The sequence below is a fragment of the Sciurus carolinensis genome, chromosome 11, assembly GCF_902686445.1.
Source record: "Sciurus carolinensis chromosome 11, mSciCar1.2, whole genome shotgun sequence".
Lineage (NCBI taxonomy): Eukaryota > Metazoa > Chordata > Mammalia > Rodentia > Sciuridae > Sciurus > Sciurus carolinensis.
This window is the reverse complement of record NC_062223.1, coordinates 13,639,899-13,664,862: the sequence shown is the minus strand read 5'-3', so window position 1 is coordinate 13,664,862 and position 24,964 is coordinate 13,639,899. Positions and strand designations below refer to the sequence as shown.

At 51.2% G+C, this 24,964-nt stretch overlaps 3 protein-coding genes across 6 annotated transcripts in view; 1 reads left to right on the top strand and 2 right to left on the bottom strand.

The window, feature by feature from the left end:
* Window positions 1–7,955, bottom strand: part of Ddb1 (damage specific DNA binding protein 1) — a 29,468-nt gene extending 21,513 nt beyond the window's left edge. Inside the window, exons 1-7 of the mRNA XM_047517094.1 lie at window positions 7,752–7,955; window positions 6,419–6,567; window positions 5,312–5,428; window positions 4,739–4,960; window positions 2,726–2,840; window positions 1,541–1,638; window positions 543–701 (exon numbers count right to left, since the gene is read on the bottom strand). Of these exons, the coding sequence (XP_047373050.1) occupies window positions 543–701; window positions 1,541–1,638; window positions 2,726–2,840; window positions 4,739–4,960; window positions 5,312–5,428; window positions 6,419–6,567; window positions 7,752–7,812 (921 nt within the window). The 5' untranslated portion in view covers window positions 7,813–7,955. The remainder of the gene's footprint in view (window positions 1–542; window positions 702–1,540; window positions 1,639–2,725; window positions 2,841–4,738; window positions 4,961–5,311; window positions 5,429–6,418; window positions 6,568–7,751) is intronic.
* Window positions 7,956–8,136: 181 nt separating this feature from the next.
* Tkfc (triokinase and FMN cyclase) lies at window positions 8,137–22,107 on the top strand. Of its 2 annotated transcripts, XM_047517101.1 has the most exons (18): window positions 8,137–8,155; window positions 9,481–9,595; window positions 12,439–12,628; window positions 13,477–13,587; window positions 13,686–13,867; window positions 15,326–15,404; window positions 15,657–15,746; window positions 16,494–16,528; window positions 16,607–16,691; window positions 16,776–16,865; window positions 17,374–17,490; window positions 17,866–17,985; window positions 18,138–18,275; window positions 19,158–19,264; window positions 19,369–19,472; window positions 19,615–19,648; window positions 19,762–19,851; window positions 20,142–22,107. In XM_047517101.1, exons 2-18 carry the CDS (start codon window positions 9,593–9,595, stop codon window positions 20,301–20,303), a joined length of 1,737 nt encoding a protein of 578 aa, XP_047373057.1. In that variant the 5' UTR covers window positions 8,137–8,155; window positions 9,481–9,592; the 3' UTR covers window positions 20,304–22,107. The 2 variants fall into 2 exon arrangements, with proteins under 2 accessions (XP_047373057.1, XP_047373055.1); XM_047517099.1 differs by lacking the exon at window positions 8,137–8,155 and having other exon boundaries at window positions 9,402–9,595.
* Window positions 20,846–24,964, bottom strand: part of LOC124958728 (lysosomal membrane ascorbate-dependent ferrireductase CYB561A3) — an 11,843-nt gene continuing 7,724 nt past the window's right edge. For 2 of the 3 annotated variants that reach the window (XM_047517102.1, XM_047517103.1), the window contains 2 exons: window positions 24,369–24,525; window positions 20,846–23,183 (listed from right to left, as the gene is read on the bottom strand). In XM_047517102.1, coding sequence (XP_047373058.1) covers window positions 23,097–23,183; window positions 24,369–24,525 — 244 coding nt within the window. In that variant the 3' untranslated portion in view covers window positions 20,846–23,096. Of the gene's footprint in view, window positions 23,813–24,368; window positions 24,526–24,964 lie in introns of all 3 variants that reach the window. The other variant, XM_047517104.1, reaches the window with a different exon arrangement.

The following is a 24,964-nucleotide window of genomic DNA, read 5'->3' as shown; positions in this document are numbered from 1 at the left end:
GAGTCCACATGGTCTCTGACACCCCCTGAGAAACTCCCTACTAAAGCAACCATTTGGAAACTGTTCTCCACTCAATCCCCAGACCACGCTAAGCAAATGTCACTATATCCCTGAAGTTTATGATTCATTTATCACATCCCTCCACTCAGAAAAATCTATAATTTATCTCGTACATGCCTGCTCCAAACAGTAACTTTAATCCCAATAGCACCAATCTGCACAAAATAATTAGAAACCTCTACAAGTCACTGCATAAGCATTAGCTTTTTGGGAACCCCCTCCCAGGACTGACTGTCAGCCCTACATTAATCTTTTAATTCCATACTGTGTCTCTTTTTTTATGCTTGAGGTAGTGTCCAAGGGCCTGGGAGATTCTCTAACATATAACTCATTAGAAAATAAACTTCCTCATCAGGACTGATGGACTGTTGCTGTCAGTGTTAAGGTTTTAAGCAACATAATTCCCAGAGCACAAGTGAGGAAACACATATCCGGGATCACTAGGCACCTAGAAGATGGGGCAGAGTAGGGACAAGCCCTACCTCTCCGAGGAGCTCCACACGGAGATCTTTGAGGGTGACAGTACCATCCATTTGTTCCTCCTTCTCCAAAAGCAGCATGAAGAGTCGTCCTTCCATGTCTCCCAGCAGGTATCGAGAACCATTAGGGTCTACCCGATTGTGGCACACAATTGTGCTTTGCTGCCAGCAGGAGGGAATAACCCTTAGAGTAAGCATCTTCCAAATCAGAAGGCAAACCTGAGCCGACCACTCCCTTTGCCAAACCCAACCATTTTATCAGCAAGGAATCCAGTCTGCTAACATTGTACACGATAGAAAATGGACAGCTTTTTTTTTTTTTAACCATGAAAAGAATTTTCTGAGGCATTCAATTAACATTTCCTAAATGTTTACTCACATATCATTCTACAGAAAACAAAAACATATAGAATTAGGGGGCCTAGAGGGCGTAGCTCAGTGGTATAGCCCTTGCCCAACATGTGGGAGCCCCTGAGTTCAATTCCCAGCACTGCAAAAAATAGAAAAGGAGAGAGAAGAAGCTACAGCTGCAATTTCACTAGACTATGAATGGATCATAGATGTTATTTATTCTCAAAAAGAAAAGAAAAGAAAATCAAGTTTTTAAGGTTTAATTTTCATAACTTGAATATGTTGAGGATTTGAAATTTTTTAAGACTCATTTTTTAGAGTCTATATAATTTATCAATATAACAGCAATAATTTATCAGTATGTTACCTTACATGATTTGAACCAAAAATTTGCCCAAGTTGATGAACAGGATAAATCTATTTTGATTGGTATTTCTTTTACTTAACAAGTAAGATCTCTGTAAGTAAAACCGGGCCAATCTCACTCTGCATTTCCAAAAAAAATGGAATGGAAAAACATTCATTTATATACATAGTGACTAGCGTAACCGATGTCTTATGAATCTCCTTTTGACGAAAGGGGAGTAAAGGAATAGCAGAGTAAGAACTAAGAAAGAAGAGATGGAAGAAAAAGTAAAAGATTTGTTCACCTTGATGATAGGAGGGGCAATCGCCAGGTACTTGTCGCCATTGTGATAGGTAATGGACTCCTGTCCAATGATGATGGCTCCTCCAAAGGGCTCTGGGACTGCAGGAGAAAGACAACAGCTTAGAATGCTCAGCACTTTGGACTTACCAAGCCAGAGGTGGCAGGGTCTCCTGCAAACTAAGCCATTGAGCTACACCCAGCCAAAGGATTCATCCTTTCTTTTAAGATGGGATCTTGCTACGCTGCCCAGGCTGCTCTTGAATTCCTCAGCTCAACGGATCCTCCCACTTCAGTCTCCCAAGGCTGGGACTACAGACACCCAACAGGGTTATTTGTTTGCTTTTGCCTCTCTTTTAGTGCTTTGCTGTTCCCATTAGCAGGGAGTCTTCTCCACGTTCTTCCATGTGCACTCTCCCTGTTTTCTCTCCCAAACTATCGACCCTTTTTAACAAGTCTAAAATTGTCCCTTAGGGTAAATCCCCCCATTATCAGAGCCACCATTTAGAAGAGTAAATTTTCCCTTGATTAAGCGTTTTAAAACTTCTCTACCAGGCAAGACAGATGACATAATGTTGGGGGAAGAACACAGGATAAGGGGCAGTGCAGCCTGGATTCTAGCCCAGGTTTTGTCACTTATGGGCAGGCATGGGCAAGTCCCTCTGGCCCTGTTTCCTCATCTCTGAAAAGAAGTCAGATTAGATAAGCTCTACTGGTTTCCTTTAGTTTTCATGTTATGCCCAGCAATAAACCAATGAGACTCATCCCCATATGCCTCTCTGCAAATCCACCTCAATGATTTATAGTCAATCACTGAATCTCAAGTAAAAGGAAAGTTATACATCAAAGGGGAGGAGTAAAAACAAAATCCAAAGACAAATGGAAAAAGCACAAGAAAGCACATTTAGGGCTGGAGCTGTAGCTCAGTGGTAGAGCACTTGGGTTTAATACTGAGCACCACATAAAAATAAATAAATAAATACATACATACATTGTCTCCATCTACAACTAAAAAAAATTAAATTAAATTAAAAAAGAAAGAAAACACATCAGAGAGAGAGAGACAGGCAGACAGAGTGGGGTGAGGAGGAGTAAGCAACACACACCACCAGTGCTGAGCACCAAAGGTGAGGAAGATAACAAGAATGGGAAGACCTGTGGAAGGCAAATTCCCTAACCCGTGACCAACCTGCAATCACCATGGAGGCTTCAGCCTCTACATTTTCCTGCTTCCACGGGCCCTTATTGAACTCCTTCTCTCGGAGAGATACCTCATAGGTTTTTACGTGCCGCCCCTGAGGGTCCTGGGGAGAAAAGGTGGAATGGTTAGTGTTTAGGAAGGATGATTCTTGAGTTGCCGGGTCCTGAAAGGGGCCAGCCACCAACTGCCAGGTTTGGACAATTCTGTCATGTCAACCTTCCCATCCTTGCCCTTCAGCATGCTAACAGTCACCTGAGCCTATGTTTAATTTCTGAGCAGACCACTGCTATCTGAGATCTACTATTTCTAAAACTCAACCAACAAAGGTTTCAACAGAAAAAAAAAAAAAAATCAAGCTGTCGCTTGCACTGAGCACTGGAAGAGATGCAGTGCAGTGTGTTCCTTGCCTTCAAGGAACTTACAAAATAGCTAGAGAAAAACACATTGAGAGGCTAACTCTAAGTGATTTTAAAAAAGAAAAAAAAAAAAAAATGGATCCAATTCTTAAAAGCATTGAGGGGGTGATGGGAGGGCTCCTCTACAGGAGTCAAAACTCTCAGCCCTGCCACTATCAATGCCATTCTTCCCCTCTTTTTTCTGAATCGTGACTCTTCCCCTCCTTTTTTGGAATCATGACTCACATCAGTCTTGGGGCTGCCAAAGTCACCTTTAGAAGCTAAAGAGCAGGGACAGGGAGAAGGTTATGTTCAGTCAAGGGAAGACGGCTTCAACAAAGGCCAAAGGAGAGTTTGAGAAGTCATGGAAGGACTTCAGTGATGTATTTCAGGGCAGGGACCACACCTCAATCACAGTGACAGCTCCTGAAGCACTAGCATGAGCGCTTTCGCATGGGAGGCACCCGAATATTTGTCAAATTGAATTGTTGGCATGAAACAGGAGACAGTAATTTTTAGTTGATAAAGACTTTTCCATCAATGAGTAAGACCCATCTTTACAAGAAGTTCAAATAAGGATGGATTTGGGCCACTGAGACACAAAGAAGATGGTTCCACAACTGGCAACCCTGGGGCTGGGAACAGTCAGCCAGTCTTGAATAATCAACAGTACCAATGTTTTAGTGACCTATCATCTACAATACTGAAGAAAAGGGAGAAATTGTTTTTATTTGTTTCAGCTCTGAAAGCTAGTAGACCAAATAAAATCTCCTAAACTTGTTTTGACTTTATTTAATTAAACTTTATTCCAACAAGCCTTAGGACTGTAGCACTTACAATGATGATAAGAAATATACAAAAATACATGAGTACTTCCAACACTTTATACAGTTACCAGAGTATTTACATGACACACATGCTACCTCTCTATGTGGAATTAGAAAGTCACTTCCTTCTGTCATTTATTTAACCACATGGAAGTGAAATGACCTCAGGCTGGCCAGGTCTTTGTTTTAATAGTCCAGGATTTTACCAAGACATTGGCATGTTAGGTTGGAGCTCCACAACCCCACCCCCACTGAACAGATCTGGACCAGAGAACAGCTGCCCAGGATCAGCTCTGCTGAAGTTTTAGGCACAGACTAAAATAGAAGTCAAGAGCCAGCAAGTGATCAGAAAATGAATACCAGACAAAGGCAAACCTCTTCTTAGAAGACAAAATCAGGCATTTGCTCTTTGCTCACAAAGGTCAATTCTAGATCATTTCTCCACAACTAAGTTTTCATAATCCCCTAGCATTCCAGTAAGAGACTCAGACAAAGCATAAACTGGGTCACCCTTAAAATCTCCAAGGCCTATAAACAGTGTATAATCTCAGGATTAAAACCTGCTACAAGTCCTAGAGAGCTTGCTGCCTCTACAATAAGGACTTTGCACTCCAAAGGAACCAAAATCTGACCCATATTAACTGTACTGTTCAAAACACTCAGGACAAACACATTCAACACTTCTCCCTCGGCTACTACCAAATCCAGACATTTCATTAGCAAAAACCAACTCCTATCATTCCAAACCAGTTTCCCCCTCTCCCCTCCCAATTTGGTACCTGGTAGACAAAGCAAATGGTGGGTGCTTGACAACCATATAGGAACTTGACATCGATGACATGCAATTCCTCCAGACGGATGTTAAAGGCCTTGAGCTCTTTATTGTCCCGATCTAGTGGAATAACCTTGAAGAGGCCATCGTAGAGTCGCAGGCCAATCATTCGACACTCAGGGTCAATGATACCAATAATGCCAGTTTCTGAGGGGCGGCCAATACGATCCTGAGAAACAAAACCAGGATTAGGGAAGAATCTCAACATCCACAAAGTAACAGAACACCAGGCAAAAAAACCTGTCCTTCCCAGAGGACAGGTTTGAGAGAGGCAGAGAATGAGTAACATACACCTGATATGCCAAAGAGTCCACATAACAATACACACTTTTTTTGTTTAACACTGAATCTCAGTAAATTATTCCCTGTCCCTTGAACTCTCAAAATAACTCAAAACCTTAAAGGTTTTCTCCTTGTTTCTCTGATCATATAGAGGGCTGCCCTGGCACTCCAGGGTTCTTCACTGAATCATGATAGCCCTACCTGAAAAATTCTCATCAGCCTGAAGCAGCCATCTCACCTGGACATTGCCATGTGCTCGTGTAATGATATCAATGCTCTCGCCGCTCTGCTTATACTCCAGGATGCAGGCATTGTATTTAGCTGTCAAGATAAACAGCAGGTCCTTGCTCTCCCCCTGGAAACCAACATTATGCCATCAAAAGAGGTCTTTCAAAAACAGGAACAACCTGTTCAGCCTTTAAGCATCATTCTTTAAGCATGCTAAGCTCTTTAAGAACTTTCCAAATTCTTCTCTCCCTAAAGAGAAAATACATGGTGAGTTTGTAACATACACTATGTACACACAAGCCCTAAGGGTATGTACAAGAGGCCAGAACTGAAGCTGGTAAACATCTAGTCCTTGTTTTCATGATTCTCCATATCTGCTCTATATACACTGTTTTCATCTATTTTGCTTTCAGGCTAATCTCAATCATTCCATTCAAATTCTGAAAGAAGAATGTAGTTCCTCCCCCATTCCTTTCCAAGTATTTGGAGAGAAAAACATGTGGTAATAACAATGAAAGCAATAATGGATCTGCAAAATCTTATTTAACACAGACCTTAAAAACATAGGTGTTTTGTTCAAAGAGTTAAAATTGAAATGTTGAACCCACAGTTTTCTTGTCAGATTCAGTTAAGATATAATGAAACAATGTGGTGGTTATCCGGATAAAGACATTTGGATTATAAAGACAATGATTATGGAAGCTGTTAACATGACAGTGAATGCTTCTCATGTGCTAACACCCTATGTTATTGAATCATTAATCTTCACAACCTGAGGGATTGGATACTGTTACCCCCACTTTGGAGACGGGGAAATAAAGGCTCTGAAGGGTGCCTTTAGTGATAAATAAAGGGACACTTGAAGTGAGAATAAGAATGAAGCTAGACTGCTCCACTCTATATCCTACCCTCCACTAAGCACTATAGTGACCCATATTTCAAACTGCTTTAATTTCTCCTTCCTGAAGAAGTCAACTTAATAAATGTTTTCCTAATGAATCTCCCCTACTTCCAGGAAGCTTGTTAGGAAAAGTATATCCTGAAATCTGCTGTCAAAACAACCTAAGTCCAACAGTCCTTCCTTTGTTGCTCATCCCTGGGAACTGGGAACACTTACCTTGGGCCTGAAAAGCTCCATGACTGCAATCTTCCCATACATGCCCACCTCTTTGACTGGCCGAAGCCCCTCCGCAGTGACCACATAGATCTCTAATCTCGTGTTTTTGGCAATCAACAAGTTCAAGTCTTCAGCTGAAGTAAAATGTCCTGAAAGAACAGGTCATCTAACTTTTAAAGCTGAAGGAAGGGCCTCCCAAGCCCTCTAATCTTATCATTGTCTACACCTAAATACCCTCAGAACTTGCATTTAATTCATGAGTTTCTCTGACTCCTTCTGTTTACTCCTATTCTTGCCAAATCCAGCACTCGCAAGAGTCTCACTTCACATACTCAACAAAGCTGCTTCCCTAATCAGACCAAAGAAAACTGAACTGGAGGCCAAAGAGCAGAGTGTCCTTCAATGAATAGTGACTGTAAAAACCCTTCCGATGACTGCTGAATTTCACTTTCCTATTACGATGGCAGACTCTAATTGAGGATGCAGGAGAAAGTGTTCGTCTCTTCCAGTCGTCTAAAGCGTCGCCAAACTTTTGCCAAACAGACTGGGTCAAATGAAAATTCTCAAGAGCTTTCTGCATTTTCTCTACACCTCGTGCCCTCCCAGTAATCTACCAATACCACTCTTGGCCACCCCCAGCTCTCTAAACAACGGATTTTTTTTTTTCTAGAATCATCATCAGGATTGACATAAACATACAAGTTAGGGGGCTGCATATTCAGCTGAGAATGTGAACATTCTCTGGTTCTGAACATCAGTGTCCTTAACGATCCTTGCATACAGTCAACAAGGCAAATCCAGCACTGGGCTGGGCCAACCAAAACCTCTTCTCCAGCAGCGCCCTCAAGTAAACAACAGCCCCGGGCAAAAGGGTGGGTCTGCAGAGGGCTCCTCTCCCTCTTCGGGTGAGTGCGGACATTGCTCACATTCCTCCACCTTCTGGGCCCCCCAGGCTTCCCCACGTGAAAATTCTGGTCCCAAAGGCGCCATCACCACCACCCCTTCCCCCGACCACATGAGGCCAATCTCGAGGTTCAAGCAACACTGCACAATCAACTCAACTTGGCTCTCGGTCCCACTGGACCCGGCCGTGATCTCGAGGCCAAGTGACCTCCTAGGACGAAAGGGGACCCTCAAGAGCAGGTTCTATTGCCCCGAAGGCGCGTGTTGGAACAGCGCCTTTGAGCTCGGGGCTGGGGAGGTTCCTCCGCCGCCAGCGCCTTCCATTGCCCGGCCGGGTCCTGCCCGGCCGCCCCGGGGCCGCGAGCCTCCCTAGGCCTCGGTTCCCACCAGCTCCCTCCCTCGCCAGGGTCTCCGGCCCTGGCAGCCTCACCGGTCACGCAGCCGTTCACGGCGGTGGGCTTCTGCGCCGTTACCACGTAGTTGTACGACATGTCGAGGCCTGGACCGGCCCGTCGGGAGCCGAGGGCGACGATAGAGAGATGGACACGAGCGAAGAGACAGGGAGCCCCCACCCGCGCGCAGCCAACTCTACTGCCGCTGCCTCCGCCCCAGAAACACGTTGCAGGCCAGAGCGGCCGGGGCGCGGGGCATCACGGGACGGCCTCACCTGGCCTCTTGGAGGACTCAGGGAGCCCCAGGCAGCCAACCAAGGGAGGCTCCACCCCCCGGGGCCCCGCCCCGTCTCTTGCCGACGGAGCTCGCAGTGCCCGGATGAGGGCGAACCGTTGGGGGTCCTAGCGAAACGGACTTGCTGCGGAGCTGGCTGAGGCAGGCGTGAGCGGGTTGGGGAGGTGCTCCATTGTCCCCTACGTCCTCGGAGCTCGCCCGCCGATCCCTGGCCGCAATCCGCAACCCCCGTCCTTCCTCAGACCCCGTCCTCTTCCCCCCCATTCATTGCTCCAAGAGCCCTCGGGGCTGAACCTCTTTTGGAGTTGGAAGGAATGCAGAGACCCTGAGAGGGAGGGAGGTGACAGGGATCTGTGCACATCCCAGAATAGAACCGTGCTTCCCTCTCCTTAACTCCCAGTGTCCTCGAATCCAGCCGATGCCCGGCCTTCGAACACCCACCCCGCCTCACCTGGGACCCACCAGGATGCTCACTTCTGTATTTTATTCTTCACACTTTGAAGGGCCCACCAGGACGCTTGCATAGGATTATCAGTGCCCCCATTCGCCCCCGTTGTACCAATTCCGACCTCAAACACAAAACCGGTACTTCACCGGTGAGAGCCTTAATGAGCCCGGAGGGCATCCCTGTCAGTCCTGCATCCTCCAGGCCAGGTCACATCAGAAAAGCTCCCCAAGGTGCTGGAGAAGCAGCTGTGGCTTGCAGCACCTGCAGAATGCCAGAAAGGAGCTAGCTTATGTTTTAAAAATAAGGAGGCTGAGGCTTAGAGGGGGAAATGGTTTTAATATCCTTCCAGTAAATTGAGGCAGAGGTAGTTGCAGAACCGGGTCTAGGTGGTTCTCAGTGCGTGTGTGCATAGTGAACCAAGGCCTAGATGACCCCAAGACACAGCGGAACCAGGCTGAACTGAGGTGTGTGATTTACACATGGGGTTTCCTACAGCAGGACTTCCCTGACTTTGGAGCACGGAGTTATCAGTAGAAAGAACACAGGCTTTAAACAAAGACTACACATGGGTTTGAGTCCTGACTCAAACACTTGGACAAGTCACTAGAGCTCTGAGTCTGTTTCCCAGAAATAAAACAGAGTCACACAGTTGGCTCCCTCCTGGTGTGGTGCCCAGGTCAACAAGAGTGAGTATATGAAGACCTTTGTAACTTTTTCACCATAAGTGAGGCCCATGTAAGTAATGAAGTTACTCTGGGTAACTTTGCTCCTTGATTAGGAGGGTGCTCTGCTCCTGGACATAAAGACAGTGCTGTGCCCAATGCAGATCGATCTCTCCTGGCAGCCAAGTATGAAAGTGAACCTTGGTCTGCTCCATGCCGTTCTCCATCCTGAGCCCACGTACTAGAATTTGGACTTGGATCGAAGTCTAGGGCAGTTCCCTAATTCCTAAGGCACTGCAGGCGTGATCATGCCATTCAGCTGCAAGTGCCTTCAGCAGCCTGTATCGTTACCTGCCCCACAGGTGGTGCTTTCACCTCCACTGTGCTCAGACCCAGGTGGCACCCTAGGATTGCCCATCCTGAAGCAGCTCAGTGCAGAAGTGGGAACTCAGATTGCTTCAGAGCCTCCCCACCATGGTGAGTCCTGGGGATGGGGGCCAGGGCAGGGGAGAGCATGGTGGTCTTGAAGCAGTGAACATCCCAGTCCTGGGCATGCTGGGGTTCCTTACACCTCACAGTGAGATTCTGTGGCCCCCTGAGTTTGGGAGGTTAAGAGAGAGGCTCATCCTCTCTCAGGGCCGGATCTCTGCTTCCCTCCCCTTCAGCAGACCACTGGTCCTAGCCAGGCCTGAGGCTTATCCCTAAGTCCCTCTGAAACCTGTCTGTCTGGGCCTGGGTTATACATTTACAACAATAACAGTTACTTGTTCTGTAATAGTCACTGTGCTAGTCACAAAAGGAATCAGGAAGTATGACCTTGTGCCTGTTCCTGAACCACATGTGGTCTGGTCTCAAAGCTGGGGTTTATGGTGTAGGAAGCTCTGGGCCTTTGTTCCAGGCCCACTTTAAAACTGATCTGAACCTAAGCAAGCATTAAACAGATCTGAGTTTAGATTTTAGCCTGCCATCCACCAGCTGTGTGTGTGGCCTTTTATGGAAATCTTGACCTCTCGGAGCCTCTTTTTCTTCTTCTGCAGTGTAGTAGATTAAGGCCTGCTAACAACTGCTTGTGAGGTGTTGATCAGAGCAGAGTTCTGTTGTTCTTGGATAATGCCTGAGATCTCTGGGAACCAGAGATGGCACTGGTCCTCAGGCCCTTCTCTGGCTGTGATAGAGGGATGGTTGAGAAGTTTAGGCAGGACAGATTCTTGGAGGGTAGTGGTGTTGGAAGCTGGGCTAGGAGTTGACACAAACTCACAACTTTATTATATGTCCCAGGCCCTGGTAAGCTCTAAGAGCAACAGACCCATACTGTTCCTAGGGCAAGACCTCTGTCACCCTGCACCTCCCTTCAAACACTTGAGAAAGCAGCCTATTATGGCCAGAAGGGAACCAGCTTTGGAGCCAGGCAGACCTGGACACTTCCTAGTTGTGTAACTTTTGGGTAAAGTCATTGATCTGTTTCTCACTTTCCTCCTTGGGCTAATCTTTCCTCCCCAGGGTTGCTGGAAAATTAAGAGAGACATGTTCAGAAGCACTTAGAAACAGTCCTGGCTCTTGGTTCCTGCTTGGCAGATGCAACCAGGCTTCTTCTTCTTTTTTTTTTTTTTTTTTTTCGGGAGTGGAGGATACTGGGGATTGAACTCAGGGGTACTTAACCACTGAACCACATCCCCAGTCCTATTTTGTATTTTATTTAGAGACAGGGTCTTACTGAGTTGCTTAGCACCTCATCTTTGCTGAGGCTGGCTTTGACCTCACAATCCTCCTGTCTCAGCCTCCCAGGCCACTGGGATTACAGGCATGGGCCACTGCGCCCAACCAGGCTTCTTATTCTCCTTACTGCCTACTGACCTCATCTTTAACCTGGCATCCTGGACCTGGCCCTTGTTGGACTCAGGAAAAGGCTGGCAGCCTGAGAAGGAGCTGAGGCCTCCTTAAGACCTGAATCAGCTGCAGGACACCCCTGGACCACTAGGTGGCGCTGAGAGCGCCTCTGGGTCCACAGTAGGCCTCCTCACTGTCTCTGGAGGACAAAGGCGGGGCTGCATCCCAGGCCACAGCCCTTGCTCAGTTGGCTCTTGGTTTTCAGAGCCTGTTTGAAAAGGCATAGCCGCTTTTTTTTTGTTTGTTTAATAGTTGTCAATGAACCTTTATTTTTTTCATTTACTGATATGCAGTGCTGAGAATTGAACCCAGCACCCCACACATGCTAGGCAAGCACTCCACCACTGAGCCACAACCCCAGCCCAGCATAGCGCTCTTTATTGAGCTTTTGCTACACCACACATACAAGCTGTGGTCTAGTAATCCCTGTTTTGAAGAGAAAGGCTTGAGCTCTGGCTCGGCGTAGGGTGCAGCCTGTAATCCCAGTGACTCAAGGAAGCTGAGGCAGGAGGATTGCAAGTTTGAGGCCAGCCTCAGCAACTTAGCAAGGCCCTAAGAAACTTAATGAGACCCTGTCTCAAAATAATAAAAAAAGGGCTGGCGATGTAACTCAGTGGTTAAGCACCCCTGGGTTCAATACCCAGTACCAAAAAATAAAAAAATAAAATAAATACACTTAGAACAATGATGTATCTTCACTGAGTTTTCACAGCTAAAGAAAAGGGAGAAGCGGGATTTGAACCCAAGAACCCATGACTGCCAAGCCCAAGCTCTGAACCCCTGTAGCGCCCACACTGCTCACCTCTGCCTGTACCCCTGTATCCGCTCAGCTGAGCTCCCCCTCCCACAGCCTGCCTCCTCAGGCAGCCCCTGTGAGGGCCTAACTTGTCTCCTAGAGCCCCGGTACTATTTCACGCCCCCAGGCCTTGGCTCACTCCCCGTGGCCCACTCGCGTTTGCCTGCCCGTCTCCTCCTTAGCCTTCACGGAGACTTCCAGATGTCCTCAGGAGGCCAGGTCCTCCCCGTGCTCCTGTGGCACATGCGCATCCCTCTGGTGCAGCGTGTGGAAATGACCTCTGTTTCCGTCAGAGGCAGGAACAGCATTGTGTTCTTCACACCCAGCGCCCAGCACTGGGCCTGGCCCACCAGGAGCCCAGGCCTCTGGCCCTGCCTTGGAGGCCAGCTAGAGCATCGCATGGGTGTGGTGCCTGCCGGGACCCTTCCCTGCTGCAGGAGCCTCAGCCCAAGGCATCTCCTTTGATTCTTCAGATTTTGAGGACTCATCTCCCCCATTTTCTTTGTATTAAAGTCACTCACCCTGGAGTTCCTGGGGGAACATGGAGAGGGGTCTCTGGTGTAGCACTGTGACTGGGCAGGATGCAGGTATCCCTGCTGACCACATCCTGAACCTCCTCTTCACTCCTCTCTCTCAGTCCTCTAAGAAACTGGTGAACTCGGTGGCAGGCTGTGCTGATGATGCCCTTGCTGGCCTGGTGGCCTGCAACCCCAACTTGCAGCTCCTACAGGGCCACCGAGTTGCCCTCCGTTCTGACCTGGACAACCTCAAGGGCCGGGTGGCAGTGCTGTCGGGTGGGGGCTCTGGCCACGAGCCTGCCCACGCTGGTGAGTGTGCTAGGTTTGGGGTGGGAAGTGCTGGACAGAGTTGGTGGGGGCTTCTGGGAGATCCTCGGTGCTGGTGTGAGGTACAGGCCAGGTACAGAACAGGGGCCTGGTTCCCACTTACCCTCCCATAGGCTGTGCTCTAGGGCCAGTCAGAACCTTCTCTGGATCTGATTTCTATATTCAGAAGCATGAGGTTGGGCCAGGTGAGCTCCCAGGCCCTGCTGACCCACCCCTCCTCTAGACAGCCTTCCTGATTCTCCAGCCGGAACAGGACCCTTCTGCATCCCACTCTGATGCTTCCCACACAAGGACAGTCCTGGGTTTTCTCCCGTTTGGTGCCAGGGACCTGAGCTCTCCTTGAGAACTCTTGACAGTTACCAGGCCTTGTGTCATTTGTACCTCTCCTGTCTCTCTTCAGCAAACCTGTTCATTCACTCAGCAAACATCAGGGGACCTGCTATGTGCCTGGCATTGTCCTGGACACCAGGGGTGTGCCAGTGAACCAGATAGACAAGGTCCCCACTCTCATGGAGCTTAGAGCCTACTTGGGGTGGACAGTGGCTGAGTAAACAGAAGCAAACAGAGAGTGCTAAGTGACATAGAAAGACCATAGGACAATGTGAGCACCAGTGAGTAACTAGAGGGGGTGACTGCCTTAGGACGGGAGGTCAGGAAAGGCCTCTCCAAGATGACCCCCAAGAAGGGGTCAGCCATGTGAAGATCTGGGGGTCTTTTAGCACAAGTACAGAGTAGGGCTCAGGAACGTGGTGTCCAGGCTGTGGGAAGCCCCAGTGTCTGCAGGCACAGTCCCCACCCGGCACCCTCACTCCGCCCCTCCCGGTCTCCAGGTTTCATTGGGAAGGGGATGCTGACGGGGGTCATCGCCGGAGCCGTGTTCGCTTCCCCAGCCGTGGGCAGCATCCTGGCGGCCATCAGGGCTGTGGCCCAGGCGGGCACAGGTCAGGCTGGCGTGTGGGAAGGGGTGCTGTGTGGGAGAACCCACTGGGGGGTGGGATGAGAGTAGGTAGTGAGAGGGCTCTGCTGGCCGTTCCTACAGCGGGGACCCTCCTCATCGTGAAGAACTACACTGGGGATCGGCTCAACTTTGGCCTGGCCCGGGAACAGGCCCGGGCAGAAGGCATCCCTGTGGAAATGGTGGTCATCGGGGATGACAGTGCCTTCACGGTCCTGAAGAAGGCAGGCCGGAGAGGCCTGTGTGGCACAGTGCTCATCCACAAGGTGAGCGCCCACCCAGACCCGGAGGCCGGCCGCTCTGCCTCTGGGCCGCACCTGGTAACTGGACCTTTCCACTCACTCCTCTCTGACCCGGGAAGCCCCACCATCCCTCAGCCACCTAAGCCCAGAATACAGGCTTTGTCCCATCCCGCCTCTCTTCCCCACCCCTCAGCCAGGCATGGCCCTGTTCTGGCGCTTCTCTCCAACGCCCGTGTTGACACGTCCTCCCCTTCCCTTCCTGCCTTGGCTCAGGGCTCATCTGCTCTTGCCCCACGGTCGCAGCCACCTCACCAGGCTCCCCTGCCTGCTTCCTGCCTTGCCAGTCTGCTCTCCACACTCCATCGGAGGTGTCTTGTAAAAATGTGTATCAGAGCCAGGCGCAGTGGTGCACACCTGTAATCCCAGTGACTTGGGGGACGGAGGCAGGAGGATCACGGTTTCAGGCCCACTTGGGCAATTTAGCAAGACTCTGTCTGAAAATTTTTTGGAAAGGCTGGGGATATGGCTCAGTAATAAAGTGTCCCTGGGTTTAATCCCCAATATCAAAAAAAAAAAAAAAAAAGATATCTGACCAGTTGTTTGCTCACTGAAAACATCTTGGGTTACCAGAGTCAGCCCAAGCCTCTTAGTCAGGTGCCCACCACACCCCTGCCCTCCCTCCCTGACCCTCACCCCTGCTGCACCTCCCAGCAGCCCTACCTTCCTCTCTGTTCTATTAGCGCCAGGTCTCTGTACCGCTGGGCTGGGCTCATCTCTGTGACTTTGCTTACACTGCATTTATGGCCTGGCAGACCTTTTTCCCTGCCCAGCCTCCTGTGGCTTTGCTAACTCCTGCCGTTCCGTAGAGGCTCAGCCGGGTTGTCCCCAGCCTGGGAGGCTCTCCCTGCTCTCCACAGTACCCATGCAGACTAGGAGCACCCAGTGCTCCTGCAACCTCCCACTGAGGGTTCCATCATTGCTCCTGCCACCGTGCAGCCATTTTCAGTGTGTCTATCTGCTTCTCCCCGACCACCCCCGGGCTCTGAGTGTCCTGAAGGCAGGCACTGTGGCTCAGGCACTGTGGCTCACGCATCTTTCTTTTTTTTTTTTCAGCACATACTAAATGATTGGCAAAAATTGGGTGGGTAATTGAGTGGATGTGTAGATGATATTCTGTGAGAGAAAACTTCAAGTTAGGAAACTAGCCACCAGCTGGCTATGTGACATTGGACCTCTAGTCTCTTCTGGGCCCATTTCCCCATTGGTAAAATTCCTTCTGGCTCCCAACAGACTGGAATCCTTGAAGATTCCGGGCAAGCGCCTTGACTGGGGGAGGACACTCTTCTGCCCTGAATGTGACAGGCCAGGTTGACTACGGAAATTCTCAGATTCCTTCTCCCCAACAAGAATTCTGTCCCCCGAGCCCATGGTCTACCCTCAAGTAGTACAGTGACTCCTTCCCCTGGGGGCCTCTGACTGCAGGTGGCAGGTGCCTTGGCCGAGGCAGGTGTAGGGCTGGAGGAGATCACAGAGCGGGTGAGCGCGGTTGCCAAAGGCATGGGTGAGTACTAGCCCACGGAGCGGGTGGGCCTGGGACACTCCTGGGGACTGTGAGGAAGTTCCTGTCAGCTGTGTGGCGGGTTTCCGTTTATTCTCTAGGAATGGAGGGAAGGCCTCCCGCCTGGTGGCCTGGGTACCAGAGCTGGGTTTTCTCTCCTTGATGAGACCTGCAGAGAGGAGAGGATGCCCATGGCGAGGGCTTCGGAGGCACTGCTGCTGCCCGACGCTGAGAGCAGTGTCTCGTTCCTCCTAGGTACCTTGGGAGTGAGCCTATCCTCCTGCAGCGTCCCGGGCTCCAAACCCACCTTCGAGCTTGCCGCCGATGAGTTGGAGCTGGGCCTGGGTAAGCCTGCAGCCACCCGCACCCCCTGTGCCTGCTCCTCTGCCTCAAGTTCCGCCCACTCCTAGGAGCCATCTTCCTGGACCTCTGCTCTCCCAGAGCTGTCCCGCAGACGGTCTCAGTGTTCATAAGTGGGCACTCAAGGCCAACCTGGCCTGGCCTGCCCGATTTCTTCCTGCTTCTCCATCCACCCTGGGGCTCCAGCCACGTGACTGCATCACCCGCTTCTCGCCTTTGCTCACCCCACTCCCAGTCCTTCTGCCCCTGCCCAAAGGCAGCCCTTCTCTCAGGGCTGTGCTTCCAAAGTGATGGGCACCAGCCTCCTGGGGCCTTGGCAAGACTGCCTCCAGTTAGAGCCACTTCAGTCCCTGGCTACCTCTGCCACCATGTCGTGAGCTCCCCAAGAGCAGAGACTGTGTGTCTTTCATTATTCTGTCCACTTCTGCAGCCACAGTGCCTAGCCTTGTGCTGAGCACTTAGTAAGTTCTTTTTTTTTTTTTTAATTTGTTCTAACTAGTTGTACATGACAGGGGAATGCATTTTGACACATCATACATAGATGGAGTATACCTTCTCATTTGGTTGTACATGATGTAGTTACACAGGCCACGTAATCATATACGCACAGAGGGTAATAATGTCCAATTCATTCTACCGTTATTCCCACCCCCATAGTAATTTCTCAATAAAAGCCTCACAAGTGACTCCCCAGGCCCTGAGCAGGTCAGCAGTGACCACATCTCTCTGCAGGGATCCACGGGGAAGCTGGTGTACGCCGGGTGAAGGTAGGTGGGCTCCCTGACACAGGCCAGCACAAGGCTGAGGCTGCCCAGACACAGCTCATTCCTGGCTCCCTCTGACAGATGGCAACTGCCAACGAGGTTGTCACGCTCATGCTCGACCACATGATGAACGCCTCCAATGTGTCCCATGTATCTGTGCAGTCAGGTGAGGGGCCTGTCGTTCCCTGTCTATCCTTACTCCTCTGGGCAAGTGGCACCCAAAAGACTCACTACCCACAAATACCCACAGGCTCCTCAGTGCTTTTGATGGTCAACAACCTGGGTGGTCTGTCATTCCTGGAACTGGGCATCATGGCCGATGCTGCCGTCCGTTCTCTGGGTAAGCCCACACTGGGAAGGGGACCCACCCCCAGCCCTTGGAAGCTGGACATAAGAAGAGCAGCTGAGTAGGGTATTGAGATGGCTCAAAACATGGACTGTGCAGTCACACAAGCCTGAGTGAAATTGTCACTGCCACTTAATAACTGAGGGCCTCGTACCTGTTTTCTTATTTATAAATGGAGAGAAATAGTACCTGCCTTGTAAGGTGGTTGTAAGATTAAATGAAATTAAGTATATGTAAGGCAGCACAGTGCCTGGAAATCAGTAAAGGAGACCTGTAATTACCCAGCTACTCCCAAAGAGGGGACACCTCAAGAGAATGTGGTTAAATTGGGTGTTAATGAGAGAAGCTCTAAGGAGATCAGGCCATCTCCCTACTGACTTCAGGGCTCCAGCCTCCAAGATCCTGGTTTTCTATTATTCTCTTCCTTTCCCTGATGCCCTGGGTGGAGGACTTGGGAGGAGGGCCTGTCCCTCCTGATGGACTTCCTTGCTCTGTATTGCAGAGAGCCGTGGCGTGAAGATTGCCCGGGCGCTGGTGGGCACCTTCATGTCAGCACTGGAGATGCCTGGCATTTCTCTCACCCTCCTGCTGGTGGATGAGTCCCTCCTGAAACTGATAGGTGAGAGCTGAACCCTGGGGTGATCCAGGCCAGGGCTTCTTGTCACTGGAAGGAGCCAGGGAGACTTGCAGAGGCCCGTTAGACTGCCCGTGACAGTCAGAGTCCTGGACCTGTGGAGGCCCCCTTTCTGGCTCTTAGCCTTCTCTGCTCTCACTTGACTCTGGAAGAACAACTAGGACTCTCCTCAGATCTGCCTGCGTTTCCCCAGGGGCCCTCTGTGCATCCCTCCCCCCACCGTAGCCTCTCGTACATGCTTGTCCAAGTGTGCTGCCCTCTCCCAGGCTGCTGGGGGCCAGGCCTCAGGGTTGGGTAGAGTCTAGCCTCGGCTTCATCTCTGGCTGGCCAGTTGTGTCTGAGTTTTTCTGCTGTCCCTAGATGCTGAAACCACTGCTGCAGCCTGGCCTAATGTGGCCAAGGTGTCTGTGACTGGGCGGAAGCGGAGCCGGGCAGCCCCCATTGAACCCAAGGAGACCCATGAAGCTACCACAGTGGGAGGTACCAGGCCCTGCCTTTGGGGAAGGAGCAGGCATCATTGGTGGCACAGGGCTTTGACTTGAGCCCTGGCACCCATGCCTCCCACACTGTGGGTCAGGTTTGGTCGCAAGAAGGGCCAGGTGGTCCTCTGCCCCAGCGTCCTCCTTTCCTAGGTGTAGCCTCTAAGCAGATGGTACTTGTGCTGGAGCGGGTGTGCACCACCCTCCTGGACCTGGAGGAACACCTGAATGCCCTGGACCGGGCTGCTGGCGATGGGGACTGTGGCTCCACCCACAGCAGTGCTGCTCGAGGTTGGTGCCAGGCCTCTCTGGGGCCACAGCAGGAGATGGTGTGGCACACTGGCTCTCAGACTCGGGCATGTCATGAAACAGAAGTTTCCAAAATATTTAGAGGGTTGTTTTTGGGTTGCCAACTTTTCCTTTGCCAAGTATGGTCATTTGCAGAACCCCAGCATCCCTCTCACCTCTTTTTCTCAAGAAAAGGAGCTTTGGCCTTGGGGTGTAGCTCAGTGGGGGAGCACTTGCCTAGTGTGCAGGAGGCCCTGAGTTCCATCCCCAGCCCCCCCCCCAAAAAGAAAGAAAGAAACTTCTCATCCTACCAATGTGGGAGGTTGTTGTCTCAGAAGAAAATGGAATCCTTTATAGTGAACAATAACCTACGGATTCAAGCCAGACTCATCTGGTATCCTTGTTTATCTCAGTTTGCCTACTGAGGGAAAGCTCTTAATAGTCCAGCACCACTCATTCAAGAAAAATGTATTTAGTGCCTCCCGTGGGCCATGCTCTTATGTCTGTGGTTAAGAGTGAATGAAGCACACAGAACTCACCACCCTTGCTGGGTGTGGTGGTGCACACCTGCAATCCCAGAGACTCAGGAGGCTGAGGCCAAAGGATTGCAAGTTTGAGGCCAGCCTCAGCAGCTTAGCGAGGCCCTAAGTAACTTAGCAAGACCCTGTCTCAAAAAAAAATAAGATCAAATAAAGGGGCTGGGATGTTAGTAGTAAAGCACTCCTGGATTTAATCCCTATTATCAAAAACAAAAGAAAAGAAAAAGAAATCACCACCCCCTGTAAATAAGACCAATCAATAAAGTATGTAGGATGTCAGCACGACAGGCCAGGGAGAGAAAGCAAGTCAGAGCACCCTGAATTCCTCAACACTCTCTTCCTGCAGCCATCCAGGGGTGGCTGAAGGAGGGCCCACCTCCTGCCAGTCCTGCGCAGGTACTCTCCAGACTGTCTGTCCTGCTGCTGGAGAAGATGGGAGGCTCGTCTGGGGCGGTGAGTGCTGGCAGCCTTCAGGAGCAGAGGGCTGACAAGGTGAGACGCCAGCCTGGCCAGGGCCCAGGCCAGCTCCACACGCTCAGCCTTTGCATCCTCCCCAGCTCTATGGCCTGTTTCTGACTGCGGCTGCCCAGCCTCTCAAGGCCAAGACTGACCTCCCAGCCTGGTCTCTTGCTATGGACGCCGGCCTGGAAGCCATGCAGAAGTGAGCCAGAGCCCCATCCCTTAGAGCCCAGGGTGTGCTGGGGAGGCAATTGACAGATTTCACCTGCTTCTGTCCCCAGACCCTGTCCCTACCCCAAAGTGATTGCCTACAGCAAACCTCGTTCATTCTCTTTTCCTGCCAGGTATGGGAAGGCTGCACCAGGGGACAGGACTATGGTGAGTACTGGGCCAGGCCCCCGACCCTGCCTCCCCCGTTTAAGTCTACAAGCCCTATAGGCCACCTCAGTGGGAGGACCCCTCCTCAGCCCCTCTCTCCTCGCCTTGTCCAGCTGGACTCTCTGTGGGCAGCAGGGCAGGAGCTCCAAGCCTGGAAGAAGCCAGGGGCTGATCTCTTACAAGTCCTGACCAAAGCAGTCAAGGTGAGTGAGGCCAGGCCATCCACCCAGGGGGACGGGCTGGGAACCCCGGGCTCCTGTCTCCATTTTCTCCTGGGCCTCCATTTCCTCCTTTGTAAAATGGGGACAAGTCTGTCTCAGAAGGATTTGTGAGATAAAGAGATCTTGAGCACACACCCCACCTGGGACACAGCAAGGCCTCAGTAAATGGTGGTGCCTTTCCCTACCAGAAGGAGGTGAAAGGTGACCTTTCCCCTCAGTGACAGGGCAGAGGCCTAGTGGCCGTCCTCAAGCCTACTGCCCTGCCCCCTTAGAGTGCTGAAGCTGCAGCCGAGGCCACCAAGAACATGGAAGCTGGAGCCGGAAGAGCCAGCTACATCAGCTCTGCGCGGCTAGATCAGCCAGACCCTGGGGCAGTGGCAGTGGCCGCCATCCTCCGTGCCATCCTGGAGGTCTTGCAGAGCCAGGGTGTGTGACGGCCCCTCAGCCTCCGCTGCTCTCTCACTGCTGGACTGCGGTGCTCGACGTCACTTATTTTTGCCTTCAGTGGCCACCTCCCCGCTCAGTCACCGCAGGGCGTGTCCTCTACCAGGCCTCTAAAAACTGCAGACAGCTCCTGAGCTGGAGTGGGCCCCAAGCCCTCCTCAGGGAGGGTGGCCCCTGGCTCTCCCCACGCAGCCCTGAGCTTCAGTGACAAGGCAGCTCCTGAGCCACAGCACGGCCTTCGGTTCTAAGATTCCAGTCTCTCTCTGCGAAAGGCCTTCTGTGCTTGAAACCAAGTCAGTATGGAAAAGAAAGCTAATAAACCATTGTGAAGCCATAAAGCCACGGCCTTCTCCCAGGGATCTCTGCCCTGGTTTCTGTGACCATGACCCCTCTCCTCCAAGCCCTTTGTCACTACCTGTGCCCCAGGCAGGCTCTGCTCGGCCGGGCTGGTTCTGTTCCCATCCTCCTGCCTACACACACCACACTTATGTGTGCAAGAATGGTAGAAAGACTTCTTTCTTTCACCAGATTAACAGTTTATTGAGTCTTTAGGGATTGGGCGGACATTTGGGACATTGGAAGAAAAAGAAACCACTGTACTCTAAAGCTCAGCTGTAGACTGGAAACTGTAGCCATGCCAGGCCCTAGTTCTTTCTAGAGCAATCACTGGTGGCCCCTGGACCCCAGGTGGCAGGAGGGACTGCTGACTGGTGCTGACAGAAATACCACGTGCACATAGCCACACCTGGTAGGTATGTCCTCGGCAGAGTGGCTGACGGCACCGGCCATAGACTCAAATATCCATGTTTGAGATCTGATTCTGCTTTAAAGCAGCTCCATGAACTTGGGCCTACACTTAGCCTCTTGGGATCTGTAAAATCAGAAGAGAGTGCCCGTCTTGTGGGGATGCGAAAGGGTTCAAGTGAACCAGTAAGGTGAGGCCCCGGTGCAGTCCGAGCACTGGCTCTCTGGGGTCAGTGTCACGGCTGGCGTCAGACCCCTACCCCTCCCGGGTCAGCCATTCCACCATCACGAGACGTCTCAGCTGATCACACTAGGAAAAGAGCCTCTTCACGCCCATCACCTGCTTCACCCAAACTCGACTCCTCTGGTTCTTGAGCTTCTCTGCCCAGGGTCCCTGTCCAGCTGCGTCCCAGGTCCCTGACCATAGGCTGGTGTCAGCATGCACAGGTGTGTGCCCAGCAGCCAGGAAGAATGCTGGCAACAGACTGTAGAGCCCAATTCTGCCATTTCCTGACTGGTGACCTCAGGCCAATCATCTGTCCTTTTTGAGTCTTGTTTTCTAGATTATAAAATAGGAAACATTTCCTTCCTTGTAAGATGAGCCCATGCCCAAAAGCCACTGTTTAGGACATCCACAGGCACATGCTCACATGCAGTTCCAGGAAGACACACAGTTGTACAGGTTTTTGGCGCCTTGGTTGGCCCTCCCCAGGTCTGTCTGAGGGTCAGTCCTGTCCTAAGGTTTGCACGGTGGCCCCAGTGCTCATTTAAGAGCAGTATCGTTTCAGCAAAGAAAGCTTTTGTTATGCTTTGTCCTCTCCAAATCTATATGTGGAAATCCTCTCCCCCAGTGTGATGGGATCGCCAGGGGGGTACTTAGGAAGGTGAGGAGGTCGTGAGGGTGGAGCCCTCATCAGTGAGAGTAGTGCCTTCAGGTAGCAGAGGCCCCAGAGCTACTTACGTTCCCTCCGCCTGAGGTCCCAGGGAGGAGTTCTGTGAAGGGGCCCTCACCAGACACCACAGCCTCATGCCTTGGTCTTAGACTTCCAGCCTAATACATGTTTTTTTTGTTGTTGTTCTTTTGGTTTTCTTGGTTTTTTGTTTGTTTTGGAACTGGGGCTTGAACCCTGGGGAGCCTAACCAATGAGCACACTCCCACCCCTTTTTTATATTTAGAGACAAGGTCTTGCTGAGTCGCTTAGGGCCTCGCTAAGATGCCCAGGCTAGCTCTGAACTCGCAACCCTCCTGCCGCAGCCTCTCAAGCCACTGGGATTACAGGCATGTGCCACCACACCCAGCCTAATACATGTTTTCTGAAGCCACTCAATCCATGGTATTTGTTACAGTGGGCTGAACAGATGATGACCACCTTTGAATCTTAGAAACATTTATTGAAAATCAAGCTTCAATAAACAGTAAAAAGCCCACTCACATGGAGACAGGGGACAAGTCAACCAAGGTGCCTGGCAGTCATCCCAGCAGCACTGAAGGCTTCATGCAACCAGGAAGTTCAGCCGCAACCCATTTGCCAACATCTGGCAATGGAGGCTGGGGTAAACAGCCTGCGGCTACCTGCCAGGGAGTGCAGGCTGCAAACCCTAAGCCTCATCCCTCTTATCTACTGAGCACAGCAGTCTGGAGCCTGGGGCCTGGCAGGCTTATTTGGAGAAGGCAAGAAGAGCCACATACCAGCAGTTAGGAGCAAGACTCCCTCCCCACCCAGTTTCTGGTGGGAGAAGCGCAACGCTCAGACTGCAGCATGCCACAGGAGCTGGCCTAGCCAGGGAGCCAGCCACTGGGGCAGAAGCACCCTAGTATTCAGCAGGAGATTCTTCCAAAGGTGGCAATGGCTCGCAGGGCTCTGCTGGGCACGAGGCTCCGCAGTGTTGGCCTGTTTCATGGGCTGGAGTGGGAAGACCTGCTGGTCTAGGACCTGCCAGGAGAAAAGGCTGCGCCTGCCAGCAAGGCCACAGAAACCTCTGCTGCTCATCACTTGTAGGACATCTGGGGACGGATTGTCTGTTCTTGGAACAGCAGGTTACCAGGGCTCATGGGGCTGCCTAGTGGTGACAGGCATGTAAGTCACAGGGAAAGGGCGGGATCCAGGCCTCAGCTGAAGCAGCAGCTAGAAGAGGTGGAGCCATATGGTCAAAGCGCAACACAGAATATCACAGAGCAGTCAACACCGCACACAGATGCTGCTGCTCCACCCTCCCCTTCTTCAATCACACCCACCATGCCTCCACCCAGATACACACCCGGTCAGGGCTAGATGGGTGACAACACACAAAGTTCACTCTCTGGTGGGTGGCCTAACTGAAATGCATGTCTTCAAAAGGAAAGCTGACCTTCCTCCTGGTCACACTGTGGACTACGGTTAAGTCCCAGTTTTCCCAAGCTGTTGTGATTTTCTGCCGCATCCCTAACAATTTAAAGGGGAAATCAGCTGGAATTCTGCAGAATGAACAGACGCAGCATGGGTGGCTAGGGTAAGGAAGGTCTTGTGCAAATGGAGGCTCTGAGGAGTCCACGCTGAGAAGCCAAAGCCACCAAGAAAAGCAAATGGGCAGTAAGTGACTGGAGACAGCAGGCCTGACACCAAGGCAAGGAGAAGTTTGGGCCCAGCTCCCGAAGAAAGTCTGTTACTGAAACCGGCCAGGAGCTCAAGGTGGAGCAGAGCTTCTGAAGCAAGGACAGACCGACCGCCGATTGTTCCTGGGACACCCTGCTTCACTCCCCGTCATGCAACAAGGGCTGGAAAGAAGGCAGAGCACAGGGGTTAAAACCGCCCCTGACCTGCAGGAGTCGCACCAGGCCGGAGCTGTTCATAAAGACCCCCAACTAGCAGGGTGGCCCCTGCCCAAGTCACCACATCTCTCCAGAAAGCCCCAAAGTCCCTGAGTCTGGTCCACACCCCATCTCCCACAACTGCCAGAAGCCCAAATGGCCAAGAACAGGCAAGACTTGCTCCGAGCACCCAACTTGTCACCAAGCACCAGTCCCACTAGTCTAGCCCCAAAACTGTCCCAGCAGAATTTACTACATTCCCTCATCATCCTCAGGAACTCAGAGCCACAGGAACAGGGAGGGGATTCTGAGAGGTGCTGACCCTGGACAGCCACACTGCTGCAGTGTGCTGCTCTGAAACCATTGTCCCGTCAACCACCCCAATTCCACCTTCCGGCTACGCGGCTTCTCACCGGACCACTGGGCCCATCTTCCCAGCAAAGCCCATATCTTTCCAGTTGGTCCTTCTCCAGACCTGGCCCTATCCCCACCGCACCCTGGAATGGGGGACAAGCAGCCATACCTGTCTGTCAGTTAGGATCCCTGGTTCTGGGCGTTTCCAGGATGAAGCCAGAAGGACATAGAGAACCAGCAGCCCAAAGGCCACCACCAGCAGCCCAATGCAATTGGCAAAGACAGCCTCGCTGGGCAGGCTGGCATATGGCTTGGTGGCATTTTTCCTAAAGATGACAAAACAATGTGCATCCCTGAGAGACTTCCACTGGTTTTTGCCCAGGGGAAGACTTGATGCTACTAAGAGAGGAGAGAAAAGCTTCTCGGGGCCACACGTGACCTGAAATTTTAACATACTTTCTAAGTCCCTGCTATAATAACAAAACTCTATATAATGCTTTTGACTTATCAGGAAATTGAAGCTCAAAGTGGTGAAATTAACTCACCCACAGTTACATAACCAGTAAATGAGACAGCTAGGATCTAAACCCAGGGTTGACCTCAACCTTATTTATCCATTTATTTATTTATTTATTATTTTTTGGCAGTACTGGGACTTGAACCCAGGGCCTTGTGCATACTAGGCAAGTGCTCTACCACTGAGCTACCTCCCCAGCCTCTTATTTGCCGCACGGCTTCAAAAGAACGGTCAGCAGTGGTTAGGCA

Excerpts from the sequence above, each read along its gene's own strand:
- Tkfc (XM_047517101.1), top strand. Across the intron at positions 12,629-13,476 it reads CCACGAGCCTGCCCACGCTG|GTTTCATTGGGAAGGGGATG; the intron begins GTGAGTGTGCTA and ends CCCGGTCTCCAG. Across the intron at positions 16,692-16,775 it reads CCATGTATCTGTGCAGTCAG|GCTCCTCAGTGCTTTTGATG; the intron begins GTGAGGGGCCTG and ends AAATACCCACAG.